Source organism: Anas acuta, chromosome 5, assembly GCF_963932015.1.
Source record: "Anas acuta chromosome 5, bAnaAcu1.1, whole genome shotgun sequence".
In the NCBI taxonomy this organism is placed as follows: Eukaryota; Metazoa; Chordata; class Aves; order Anseriformes; family Anatidae; genus Anas; species Anas acuta.
In genome coordinates, this window is record NC_088983.1 from 27,394,930 (window position 1) to 27,408,101 (window position 13,172).

The 13,172-nt window shown below is 39.8% G+C and overlaps 1 protein-coding gene across 1 annotated transcript in view; it reads left to right on the forward strand.

The window, feature by feature from the left end:
• Positions 1-1,343: 1,343 nt before the first annotated feature.
• BRSK2 (BR serine/threonine kinase 2) overlaps positions 1,344-13,172 on the forward strand; it is a 302,139-nt gene continuing 290,310 nt past the window's right edge. The window contains exons 1-3 of the mRNA XM_068683402.1: positions 1,344-1,905; positions 1,986-2,116; positions 3,036-3,447. Coding sequence (XP_068539503.1) covers positions 3,354-3,447 — 94 coding nt within the window. The 5' untranslated portion in view covers positions 1,344-1,905; positions 1,986-2,116; positions 3,036-3,353. The remainder of the gene's footprint in view (positions 1,906-1,985; positions 2,117-3,035; positions 3,448-13,172) is intronic.

Sequence of the window (13,172 nt, forward strand, 5' to 3'; positions counted from 1 at the left end):
AGTGAGTTTCAGATCAAACGGGTACAGATAAATGGGATTTTACTCTATACGAACAAATGAAATAAACAGCATTTGGTTATTCAGGAATTAAGAGGTGTACAAATTTTTTTTGAAAAGAGTTAAGGTTGAAAGGTCAAAATTGTTGCAATAGGCCATACAACAGTATACTCTTATGGAATGAAACTAACAAATAACTAAATGACACCAACAAGGTTTTTTGGTTTGTTTTTTGAGCTCACTGATCTTTTCGCCAGGGTCATCTGGATGTTTTTATTGTTATTCCAGCCATGACACTGGCACATATTTTGTGTCAGAATGTAGGGATTTGCAATATTCAGGGAACTGTAATTCATTTTCCCCAAAGCACAATGTAAGCAAACTGTGAAATACACAAGTTGGGTCTTTTACGGACAACATTGTCTGATTATTCATCTTTCTATTAATATCATGACCCAGACATGCTTTATCTACATACAAACATCATAATCTCCAATTAAATGCCCTTTAAAATATAATTTTAAGAAGCTGTTAAGTGTAAAGATCCACACTGATATTCACCCCATGCATTGCTAATACGATTGCGTGGATAATTTACTAATTCAGACAAATAAACTGACTTCTCCATTTTCTGAAATTTATGCTTGTGTTCCTGTAATTGAATATTTCATGTAATGTAACGTTTATGTAATTCAGTCCCCCCTTTCTGTATGTGTAGTGCCCTTTAACAGTAGGGGCAGCAGGAGAGACTCACCATTTTAAGTGTTAAAAGTCTGAAAATCAGCGCATTTCCATTTTCTCCAACACTCAATTTCTGTGACCGACAGTGCTGCCAGGAGCCTGGTCCTTTTGATGCTTCATGGCTCTGTTGTGAAGCCCTCCTGATGTCTTCAAGTCTCATACTTCGAGGGTTTTGAGCCCAGGCCTCATACTTTGAGGATTTTGAGCCCACGCTTCATATTTTGGAGGTTTTTGAGCCTGGTTAGCCATCAGCCCTGGCAGCAGCCCTACACTGCCCTGATGAGGGCTGCCACGCTGCTGCCATCACCTCAGCACTTTTGGCGGGAAGACCGAGGCTGAGCCACCGCCATGTTGCTGTGCCTCTTTCCTGCTCCCTAGGGTGTAGCACAGAGGGAAGGCGAGCAGGATGAGGGGAAATGTCACCTCAGTGTCAGCAGGGTTTTCCCCGAATGCTTTTTCTTCCCTCCTCAGTGAGGGATGGACAGCTCAGGTGGGTGAGGCATTGTGCAGGGGCTCTGAGGGGAGAAAGAGGGCGGGAGTGTGAGGGCGGAGCAGCTTCTGGGGTTGTGTTAAGTGGAGAACGAGCAATATTTAATCAAAGATTGGAGAAATGACGATTTCTAGGTTAGTAAAAGTGAGGTCGTAGGGGAGGTAAGCCCCCCCATGGGGGCTGGAGGTTGCTGTAGGTGAACGGTAGAGTCAAGCCTCTCAGCAGAGCAGCAGCCATTAGCTGACAGACAGACAGGTGAGGCCTGGGGGGTGCGGAGAAATAGGGGCAGCTTGGGGTGCACCACCCCGGGGTTTTACCAGCAGGTAGCTGTAACAGCACGCTTTGCAAGTAATTAAAGATGAACCATAAAGCACAAAGCTGAGGAAAGTCAAAACTGGAGGGGGTTATTTCTTCAGGGAAACAGGAGGACACCTTGGAACTGGTTTAAGGTTTCAGTCTGCTGGCCTGGTTTCCTCACACCTCCTCTTCTTGTTACTCTGCAACCTGTTGTGTGGAGTTGTGCTGCCTGTGTTACTGCTCCAGAGCCAATTTCTAGTGTTCTTCCAATTTCCATTAGAAGGTGTTCTATGTAGATTTAAGCATTTAAAGAATATTTTTCCCTCTTTCAAAAAAAAAATAAATCATATGTTGCTTATTGAAAGAAAAGACTATTTCAGGTAAAGGATACCCCCCCTCCCCCGCATTTTTATTTATTTATTTATTTTTGTCATCGCTTTACTTTTCCTTTCTTTTACAGGCTTGTCATGGCTTTCCGCTGTGACGAAAGAATCCTTGCAGTGTGTTGTGTCTCAGTTGTGATTCAATAAGGATATCTTGACCAGATGTCTGCCTGGAGTGGAGCAGAGAAGGCACAAATGGAACAAGAAGGTACAAATGGTGTCATATTGGTTACAGTTTGGTAGCCATGGAGTCTGAAATTGTATGGTCCTGAGTCCACAACGTAGGCTTGTGCCTATCTTGCAGCATATACTTTATTTATTTATTTATTTATTTATTTATTTATTTATTCATTCAACAAGCACTTTTAGCTCTCAGGGTTAAAGACCTGTGTAAGTATTTCAACAGGGACAATGTAGGCTTCCTTACACTGCTAGTATGGAGACTGTGAAGGCACCACCTGTGCACCTGACAATCATTTCCTATTCTCATTTAATACTTGGATTTTCTGATGCGCTTCTAATGAAGATAGCGGCCATGCCATTTTTGGTCTCTTCATCTAAGGTCCTGAAGTCTATTTGCTCTCATCAAATTCAAAAGCAAGTCTGTCACAGAGTTCACTAGCTACAGGATTGGCCCTGTTTTTCCCCATCATTTTTTCTTTTTGTTTTCCCCCAAATGCTTTCTTTAAAGGGTAAAACCTATGGAAGATGCAGAATCAAACAGAATTAATGAATTTCTCATGCTCATTTTCCAAAGTAGATTTTTTTTCTTTCCTATTTCCTGCCACAGTCTCAGCCTTTATTCAGTGCTGTGGAAGTACAGCTGTATGGTGGAATATAATTCAAAAAAAAATGTGTATGCCTGGGATTTAAAATAATAAAAACTCTTTAATTATATTTAATTGTGCATTATCAATAGCCTGATAAACTTAGGTGTTTGCTCTTAGCATTGATTATGATGCTCTGTAGCAGGCAGAAGCAGTAACTGCTGCTGATGGTAAAGAAAAGATAGTGGAAGGAGGAGGGGAGAAGGAGGTGGGAGACGAGAGATTGGCTGCTTTTCATGTCAGTCAGAGCTGCGGGCCCCGGCTCTTCCGCTGCTCTAGCTCTGGCTCTCCCTTGAACAGCTCCTAGAGAGAACAAGGCGTGCGGAGCTCAGATCACCAGCATCATGCTCCTTGGGCTTGGATCGTAGATCCCCCTCTTTGAACGGTAAAATAACTCCTTCGTCCATCAGCGTCCCAGACAGACCCTGCGAGAGAACACACACGTGAGAGAGAAAGAAAAGAAAGAGGAGGAAGAGAAAAATCTGCGACCAAGTGGACTAAAGCAAAGAGAGAGTGCTTTGCTTGCACAGCTGCAAAGTGGGAATTTAAAGAACTGCAGAGAGAGAAATTCCAGCTCATCAACACATACACATTGCAGAATTACAGATCCAGGTAGAAATGACATCAACAGGGAAAGAAGGCAGCGGAGCTCAACATGCACAATATGTTGGACCCTATCGTTTGGAGAAAACCCTAGGAAAAGGACAGACAGGTTGGTTCTTTTGCAGCAGCACCCGCACTAGGGGGAAGGTGCTGTAGCAGCCAGTGAGATGTTGGGGATGGGTTATATGAGGGTTTAGGTTTTCCCATTTGGTGTTTTAGTGGAGAAAATAGAAGCAAAAATCCTTTATGAATATTATTTTTTTAGTTTTATTTTTTTTTCCTATTTTTTATTTTTGAAAAACCAAAGAAAAGCCCAGGATGCTTTATGTTCATTACTCCTGCTAATGGGTGTTGTTCTGATGACAGCAAGAGTGCATGCAGAGGAAAAAATAGATGGTCTGCTGTTGCTGGATTTCGCATCAATTTCTTCACTGCCCTACTTAGGAGTCTTTTCTTTTTAATCAAATTATATTGAAATGAAAGGTTCACAGCCTGTAGTACCAAGGAGGTGGTGGTGGTGGTAGTGGGGGAGTCACCAGCAGTATTTCATGACATCATGATTGAAAAGGGTGTAGTCCTTAAGGTGCAGTTGGTGGTGGTGGTGGTGGGAAATATGTACAGTATGTATGTGGCACTGACTGCTATGGGCATTAAGCAAATATGGATGGATGAGCTGGTGTTTTTTGTGGGGAGCATCTGCAATAAAAGGAAAAATAGAGGATCGGTAGCAGGATTCATTCTGGTTACCCTGTGTTTTTGTGGGAGGGATGGGGGGGGAGGGGAGTTTATTTAATTATTTCTCTTAAAGCTTGTTTATGAAACTCGCCCCCAGCAGATTTTCCTGAATGGAACAATGGTAAGAAATATTAAAAAGAGGAAACAGTGGAGGGAATTAGCAGAGAGCAGGTGCTTCTGCCCTACATGACATAATTAGATCCCCTAAATGCGTTCAAGATCTAGACTTGCTGTTGCTTGCTTAGATAGCATATTCACTTCAAGGGCAGGGGAGCTTTAATTGAAACGAAAACCTTTAAAAAATGCCAGAATGTCTTTACTGTTGTTTTTTGTTTTTTTTTTTTTGGTGGTTTTGGTGTGCTTTTTTCTAGTAACAGGTGCAATAAGCGATGGGATCTGGCAATTTCATTGGGTTGGGAGACCCCAAAAAGTGGATTGAGACTTCAGATGATAATTTAGGGAAAAGGGAAATCAGCCATAGGGGGCTTCTTTGGGCATGTGGGTATTAAGTGTTGTTCATTATGGTGGGACAATAAAACATGATGCATTGTAGTGTGGTGGTTTTTCTTTTCTTTTTTTTTTTTTTTTTTTTTTTTTAACCCAGCCGAGCTTTGCCCATCTGTTGTCTAAAGGATTTAATAGGCGTTTCCATCCCCAGCTGCTGCCTCTGCTCTGCCTGCTTCCTCATTGCCCTGCGTGGCAGCAGCTCTGCAGTCCGCAATTTTCTTAGGGACACAGTCAAAATCCAGATCTTTCTCTGTAAGAAGCAATGCTCTTCTGAGATGATTGATTATAACTCCCCCCATCCTTCCCCTCCTCTTCACAACCCCATAGCAACCGTTCGGAGACAGGGATGAAGATGACATTGTCTTCCAGTGAAAGTGACTTTTATTTATATTTTTGTTTTTGTTTTTTTCAAATCTTTTCAGTGTATCAGCTGCTAAAGGTAGCTTTCTGGCAGTGGTTTGGTTACAACCTTTATTCTTTGCACAGCTCAATAAGCCCTTACTTGGGCAGCTATATTCTTACTGAAATCTGCTCTGATGATGGTAATAAAAATACTCCACCAAAAAATTGCAGTGTATTGGTAATAAAACTGACCTATTTCTGCTGGTAATCTTTTTCCTGGATACTCCAGGTGATCAAAGAGCCAGCTGTGGATGACAAATTCATTTTTGTCTTCATCACCATTTCCTTTTCTCTCTCACCTTCTCAGCACCCCTCCCTTTCCTATAAAATACAATTGTCTAAGATTCCTGAAAATACAACTGCATTAACCTTTTGCTCCAAATATTACAGCCTGACGTTGTGGTCCTAAAGGGTTATCTGCAGCTTTGGTTATTTTTTTCCTCTCTGCTAATCTTCCTATCTTCCTCCTAAGTGATTAGAGATGTGGGGGTGGAGGGAGAAGGAGAGCATATAATTAGAGGCTGCTGTTGGCCTCTGCAGTTATTCAACCAGCTGGACAAGGGTGAAAGTTTCCTTTTGCAGTTTTACCATATAACTGATCTTTATAAATAAGTCTGTGCTGCCTGCACACATGAGAGCACATAAATGTACAATGCACGGTGTCAGAGAAGCTTGGGGGGGGAGAGAAAGCTTAAAAGTAGCTGATGTCAGCCTATGTCTTCCTTGCTATACCCGCCCTTGATCAACAGAGTAATGCACTGAGGTGAAATCTAGCTTGGTGTTAAACATACGTGGCTAAATATGGAAAGAAGCCTTCTGGTCTTCTCGCATTTTCTGTGCTAATCACATTTGGGAGCATGCAGAATGGTATGAACAGTGTGTGGTAGTAGCTAGTCTTCATCCTGCTTGTTTTGGAGGGTGAGCAGGCAACCTGCAGTGTTTTAGGGGGAGGACAACAAGCGCAGTGTGAGGGCCTGATTTGCCATACTGTGTTGTCATGGTGGGTAACTTTGAATTTGGGTTGCAGTGGCGTAAGTCTGAAAATAGTGGCTGTAATTATTCCTTTAGAGCTTGAATTTTAAGCCTGGAAGATTAGGAGGTAATAGCTTGGCATGTGTATGGATATATTTCCAGGGAGGTAGGGAAGAGAGAAAAATCCTGCAAAATGAATGGAAAGGAAGCTTAAGTTGTGTTGCAATTTCCTATTCATTTTACAGTGATCTTCATAGTTGTCATTTTTATTTTGAGTAAAATTCTGACTATTTAAGTTATGCAGCTTTAGCTTTGCTCCCGGATACATTGATGCACAAATCTGTTAATCACTCTAACCTGCTTTTGCTGAGATCCAAAGAGGGTCTTGGGGAAGAGCCTGGGTTCACAGTTCAGGGTAGCCTTAGAAAGGGCACTGTGGAAGGGGAACCTGATGGTAAGTAGAACTCTCCCTTAGCTCACTCTCCATGACGTTCTCACGGATTACCTTCTTAACTGCTGAAAAAAGCATTCACCACCAGCAGCCTACCGGGCCCTGCAGAGAGGTCCAGATGCTGTGACTGTGCTGTCAGTGGAACCTGGTCACATCTGTCTGTGGGTGGGCAAAACCCGCGTGGAAAAGCCTTTAGTTCAGATTTATGGTAGCAGACGGTGCTGAAAGCATTGAGTAGGATTCAAAATAGGGTATGCAAAATTTGTCCTCAGCAGCCTTCTGAGCTGGTGTTTTGAGCTTGCTGAGGGTGATTGATACCACAAATAGAGGATTAGGGCCTCTTAGTCAGAGAAGTCCCAAAAGGGCTGCATGGGGCAGAGCTGAAAGATGCTTGTGCTTACACCTTTTCTGAGAGGGGGAATAATAGAGAATTATTTTCATTAATGTAGCATAAGAATTTAACATTATTTGTGTTTTCTAGTGAGATGGTTTTTCTGTTGCCTGTTTGCTTTTGTAATAGCATGAATTCTGAGCATTTCCCTTGTTTTGTTGCAGCTTGACGAATAGGTCATGGAATCTCTATTTGTATGGTTTTACAGGAATAGAAGCAGCAGTATAATTTGAATTATTATACTCAAAACATTTTATTTTACAGAAATCTCAGTGCAAAAGATTACTACTATATACATGAGTGTGTGGGGAAAGGTTGGTTTATGTAAGTTTCATTGAATTACATTCTACTACAGTTAATTATAGGAGGTTTCCATTGTAATTAACAGTAATGAGGAAAAAGATGTGTGTCATGTTACGATAACACACGTGGAAACAGTGTGCCTTAAGAGACCCCAATCATACCTAAACATGAAGTACTGTTTTAGTTTTCTTAGCTCAGACAGACTGTTTTCCATTTGCTGCTAATTTTGTGTGAAATCAGCTTCTTTTGTATTCCTCTCTCCTTATTTAATTATTTTTATTCCACAAATATTTTTGCTCATGTGTTTTTCCTGGCCTCATTAACCCCTATTTCACCCTTGAAATTCTTAATAGTAATTCAGATTGCAGTCATTAATAAATATTCACTAGAGTCAAAGATGAGGAACTGAAGTACTATTTCACGTGAAGGCTGCAGCATTTCAGAGGGTTTTCTTGTATTTTCATTTGTCAATTGCTTTATGGACTTCAGCGTCATTGTTTGCTATAGCACCAAATCAATGTCTGGTTGAGATTTCCAAAACACTGGGCTGTCTACAAGTAATAAGAGACCGCCTTGAAGTGGTTGTTACCCTATTCACTGTAGTTTTTTTAACCAAGATTATCTCGATGTTGCTGATCCATTTTGTCTTGTTCCTTTCATTCTATTTTAAGCTCAGTCCTGCATTCAATAACAAAGAATCCTGCTGGAAACTCATGGCACTTCGACCTTTGCAAAAAGTGTAGGGATACCTTTTCTGACTTGGATACCATGTAACTTTCAGCTATTCCTTTATATAATGTGTTATCTGTATGAGCCATCAGTAAAGCATTGAGCAATCTGCTATTCGGTTATATAAGAAGAGAGATCATTACATTTGAGTCTTAGCAAATTTAATAGCCTTTGATTCAGCAAGGGCTTGAACAGGATGTTTCTTTACAGCTTTAACCACCTGTTTCCATGACACCGTCAGAAACTGAAATTTGTTAATTCTTTCTGTGTCATACTTGGTTGAAATTGAAAGCTTCAAATCTATTGGAGGAGTGTTGGGTAGATAATGCGATCTCAGAAGCCTGGTTCCTTTAGGTAAGTGGGCTAAACAAAGTCTGTCTTTTTTATCCATTGTGCTATAGTATATTTTGTGCCACTGTGTTGGATCTAGAGACAATTCTGAACGGGTACAGCTTTTATTCAGTTTAGCTGTCTGGATGAATATATAGTTATCGAGGTGTAAATCATAAGTCATCACCTTTTTTAAAATATATATATTCTATATATGTTTTCATGTATTTATTTTCCATATGAGAGTTGCTTTCAAAACAGTGAGTCTGCATCCTTTGCAGTGATAATCTGTGAGGACTTAAACGGTTAATTAATAATAATAGAAATCCAGTATTGCAAGCAATACTATGGGCATTAGAGGTCTTAAGAAAAAACTTCTAGTGAAATTTTGCCAGGAGGATTAGATCATAGTGAGTTAGACTTAATGGACTTTCCAGGAATGATTATGAGTTTGGGGAGATGTAGTTGCTCTTAATTTGAGTTACCTCTGGTCAAGTGCCATGTGCCTGCATTTGCGACAGAGGTAAACTAGTATTACCTTGAGCGTTGTGCCTTCTGCCTGGACTTACAAGTCCAGACTTCCCTTTTAAGACTTCCACTTTTTTTTTTTTTTCCCCTGTAATCTCCTTCTTGCCAACTACAGTGAAAATGGACTTTTAGCCTTCCTCCTTCTATGAACTCTGTGGAGGCATGCCATCAGTCTTTATCCCAGTTAAAGTAGCCATTATGGACTTGATGAAATGGGAGTAGGCTTTGGTTGTTTGTTTTTCTTTGTAAAACACAGTAAGCCTTCTCACCAAAGAGTTGTTAGAATTCAGATATGCTATCAAATGAGTATGACTTTATGACTATTTATATACCTACATTCCAGACATCGGCAGGAACTATGGAAGCAGTGATTTCTCAGAGTTTTTGCCCTGTTCTAATGTTTTTCTTTCTACTCTCTGTCAGCACCACTACAGTGGGAAGGGCTATATTGGAATGGTAAGAAAGGCTGGAGAAATCAAAAATATTCAGAGGTAAACTTTGTTGAGAGGGGAATTCTTTCTGATCTTGAGAAAGCCTGTGACTCCATAACAAGAACGAACATAATATTCTTTAAAATGTCTTTACAGTAGTTTTTATAAATTGCAGCAGAACAGCCAGTGAATGTTTTGGATTCTCCAACACTACCATATTTTTCAGTATGCTGTAAGACTCCATAAAATGCAACATATGGAGTAAATTTTAATGTTATATGCTTTATAGAGTTAAACAATAATTGCAATGGTGGTAATAAATATTGATGTCGCCCTCAAAATTAGGAGGTAGGTAATACAGAATAAATGTAGGTGGTGAAAGAAATCTAGCTTTCAAACAGAGTTTGAAATGAAATGGGAGATTTGGAATGAATGCCTTCTGAGGTAAGAGATATTGCGTGGACTACCTATTATGACCTGAGGAAAACAGTCAGTGTGAGAAGAGATGGAAGCCTGGATGTAGATTTCCAGAGCAGTGGAGTCAAGGCAGGCACACAAATGGATGCTCAAGGAATGCTCTTTTTCAGATGCTGAGCTACTATGAACTGCCTCTGTGAAGTCAGTTGGCCAAGCTGAGCTGACTTCATTAGGAAGTTCATCAAACCCCTGATAAATAGGCAAAGGTGTCTATGTTTGCATATTAGAACTATTGCTAATAAAATTCAAGCAAACAATCTACTCCTAAGATTTCTTTAAGTCAGAGTTCTTAGAAATTAGGTTTAAATGAAATTTAGGTGGAACAGAGGAAATTATATTGGTTCCTTTCATAAGTGTATTACACACTGTTGATGTTGCTGCAAGCATTTTTTTCATAAAGTCATCATTTGTGACACGGATGCCTAGGAGATCTCTGTTGTCCTGTGGACTGTACAAGCGGGAATATACTGTTTATTTCACCATGACCTTGGGATACAGTTTTTATGGGCTAATAAATGGAAGTGTGTATCAACAACAGAAAATATTGCCAAGGACATGGACAGAGGAAGCAAGATATATTTAGAAAGGGTTTGGCTGAAATGTTTATATTAAGTTCTGATTGGAAGGCTTTGAGAATAAAGAACAAGATGGATCAAAATGGTAAATGTTGGTGTTTAAAAAAATAAATCCAGATACATTCTCTTCCAAATGGGACAGTCTTTGTAGTAGTTCAGAGTAACCTTCAGGCAGATGGAAGCAGCTGATGTACTCAGCACTGGATTGGGTAGAGCAGAATATTTATCTTGAGTTGTCAGCTCTTACAGTTATATTTTGAGAAATTTATTTAATTATTTCCTGAAGGCCATGGAGATCATAGTCAACTGGCATAAATTGAAGTAGCCCTAAAGCTGCTCTAAATTACTCTATGAAAGAGTCCTAATAGCTGAATTTTCTGTGCCAGTCTGTTTCTGTGTTTAACTTTTGCTATTTGTTCTGTTGGCTTCCTTGCATAAATATTACTGCATACATAAGAAAAAAAAATATTGTTCAATTCCTTGCTTAAAGAAATATTTTTCATTTGCAGTGATACAAGGGGTGAGGTTAGACTGGAAGGGATACTTGCTTTTGTAGCTTACCACTGCTAAAAGGCTCTTCTAGGTTTTCGTAGCTAATGTTTAGCTATTGATAATGAGTGATTTGGCAATTAAGGATTTTTTTGGGAAAAAAAAAAGTATAGCTTTCTGGTAACTGGCAAATGGAGGTTATTGCTGGTAAAAACTTTGCTCGAGATTTGTAACATCAAATGAGAGTAAATGGGTTGATGCTGGGGTTGGAGGGTGTTGAGGGAAATGAGAATCAAGTGGCTTAGGGTGTGCAAATGCTCTGTGTGTGTGTATATATATATACTTAAAATGTTGCAACACTATGTGGGCATGGTATAGACATGATAATATTTCTAGTGAAGTACTTAACTTTTTTATTTTTGTTTTGAAAAAAAGGTTGATGGAAAACTGTTTTCAGGCATTCATTTAGTAAGTGCTCTTCTGGCTGCCTTCGTCTGCTTAGCAAACAACATACTCTCTTCATATCCTCAGGCTATTGCAATTTTGATTTGCTGTCTTTTGCAGTATATGTTTAATGTGGGAGGAAAAAAAATTGTGATACCTGGTATATATTTTTTAAATAATGTCTGCATTACATATGTATTAACAAGCCCTACTTTTGCAGCATCATTCATCTGTGTATTCAGCCTTATGTAGCATAAGCTGAGTGCCCTGTCATTTAGATATTAAAAGCACTATTGACTGGAACAAAATAGTGGAGCTGGTTTCTGGGAGAAGTAAACTGTTCTGGACCAAAAATTTATTAGTTTTCTCTCTGAAGGCTGCCCTTGGACCTACAAATTTGTCTGCCAAAGGTTGAGCACTGGTCTTTCACTGCATGTGAGTGTGCCGGGTCTTCATTCCGACCCAGCAGATGTTGGTGGTGGAATTCCTTAGCTCTTTCTCTTCTTTGACTCTTTCTTTCCTATGTGTGGCTAACAATGTAGATGATGAATTTCTGCTCATATGCTCTCCTTGGAAAAGTAAGTGCTTATCTGGGCTGGTACTAGATGAGGTACCTATAGCCCCACTTCATGATGTTGGTTTGTCAGCCCTATGACAATATAGTTGCTGAGAAAGAGCCATAACATGCTTGCATCTAAACATAGGCTTATGTATAATTTCCTTTTTTTTTTTTTTTTTTTTAAGCAACATCCTTCTCTGCTAAATGCTAAGCTAGGCTATTATGACTATGCTAAGACTACCATTTTATTGCATTTGAATTAAAGCACTAGTAGGAAAAAATGATTTCAAGTTCCAGGTCCTTGTGGAGTGATATGCACTGTATGCACTGTGCGACATGTCTCAGAATTTCTCATGCCCTGTGCTGACTCAGTGCCAGCTGGGGATTGAGTTACTCATCTTACCTGCCACTTGCCCAGGGTAAGTTTCATTGAGTGACTGTTTGTATTTCTCTTAATACCTATGACTTGTCCCTACATTTAAGGAATGGATTTGGCTCAGACTTTTACCTTCCTGGAATCTCTTCATCTCTCCCAGTGTTCTATTCCAAAGGTATGTTAACTTCAGGTTGTAAGCGGTGGGTAGTTAGGCTGTCACGTCCAGGTGATCTGCTGCCAACAGGTAGCAAATCCAAAAGGATTGAGCTCAGTTCTCCTCTTACAGTTCTGGTCATCTCTGATTTTACTTCAGTTGCCTTGCCTCTTCAAACTAGAAGCTAGTTCCTAATCTAGAGGATGCTTGACGGGTATTTGTTTTCCTACAGCTTCAGACTCCTCAAGCAAATTAATGAAGGCCTTAGGAGAGAATTCTGAGAAAAACTTTGGTGTTCCAAGACTGAACTCCTAAATCATTTCAGTCCTATATAAGAAGGTTGATGATTACTGCTAGAAGAGCTGCTAGAGATACTCAAAACAGACACATGGCCTCTATAGAGGCTCTTCTAAAGAAACATAAATTGTTTTTAAAGCCTTTTCAAATTATATGGTCATGGTGGAATGAAAAAATAAGTGAATTCTGGATTTTTCTCCCATATAATGGGAGAAAATGTATCATCTTTGGAAAATTAATACTAATACATGGTGTGCCCTTGGAAAATTATTTTCTCATCTTTTTGTTATGTATGATTTCTACCTTTCATCCGTCTTTTCTAGGTTGTGAACTGATAGGAAAAATAATTTGTTACATTACATGCATATAATCCCTTTCATGGTAAGGCACTGATCTCAGGTAGGTCTTTTTGTGTTTAGAAATTCCATCTCAACACTGTAAGAAACTTCTCTGTTTCCACAGAAGAAACTGGGAGGGTGGCTGAGCCTGTCACAGGTTGCCCAGAGAAGTTGGGGGATCTCCATCCTTGGAGATATTAAAACCCTTACTGGGCACAGCCTGCTTCAGCTGTTTCTGCTGTGACCAAGCGGGTTGGATTTGATGATCTCCAGAGATCCCTCTCAACCTCAGCTATTCTGTGATTCTGTGTTATCCCATACAGCTAAACTGTAATATGTTTGGTAC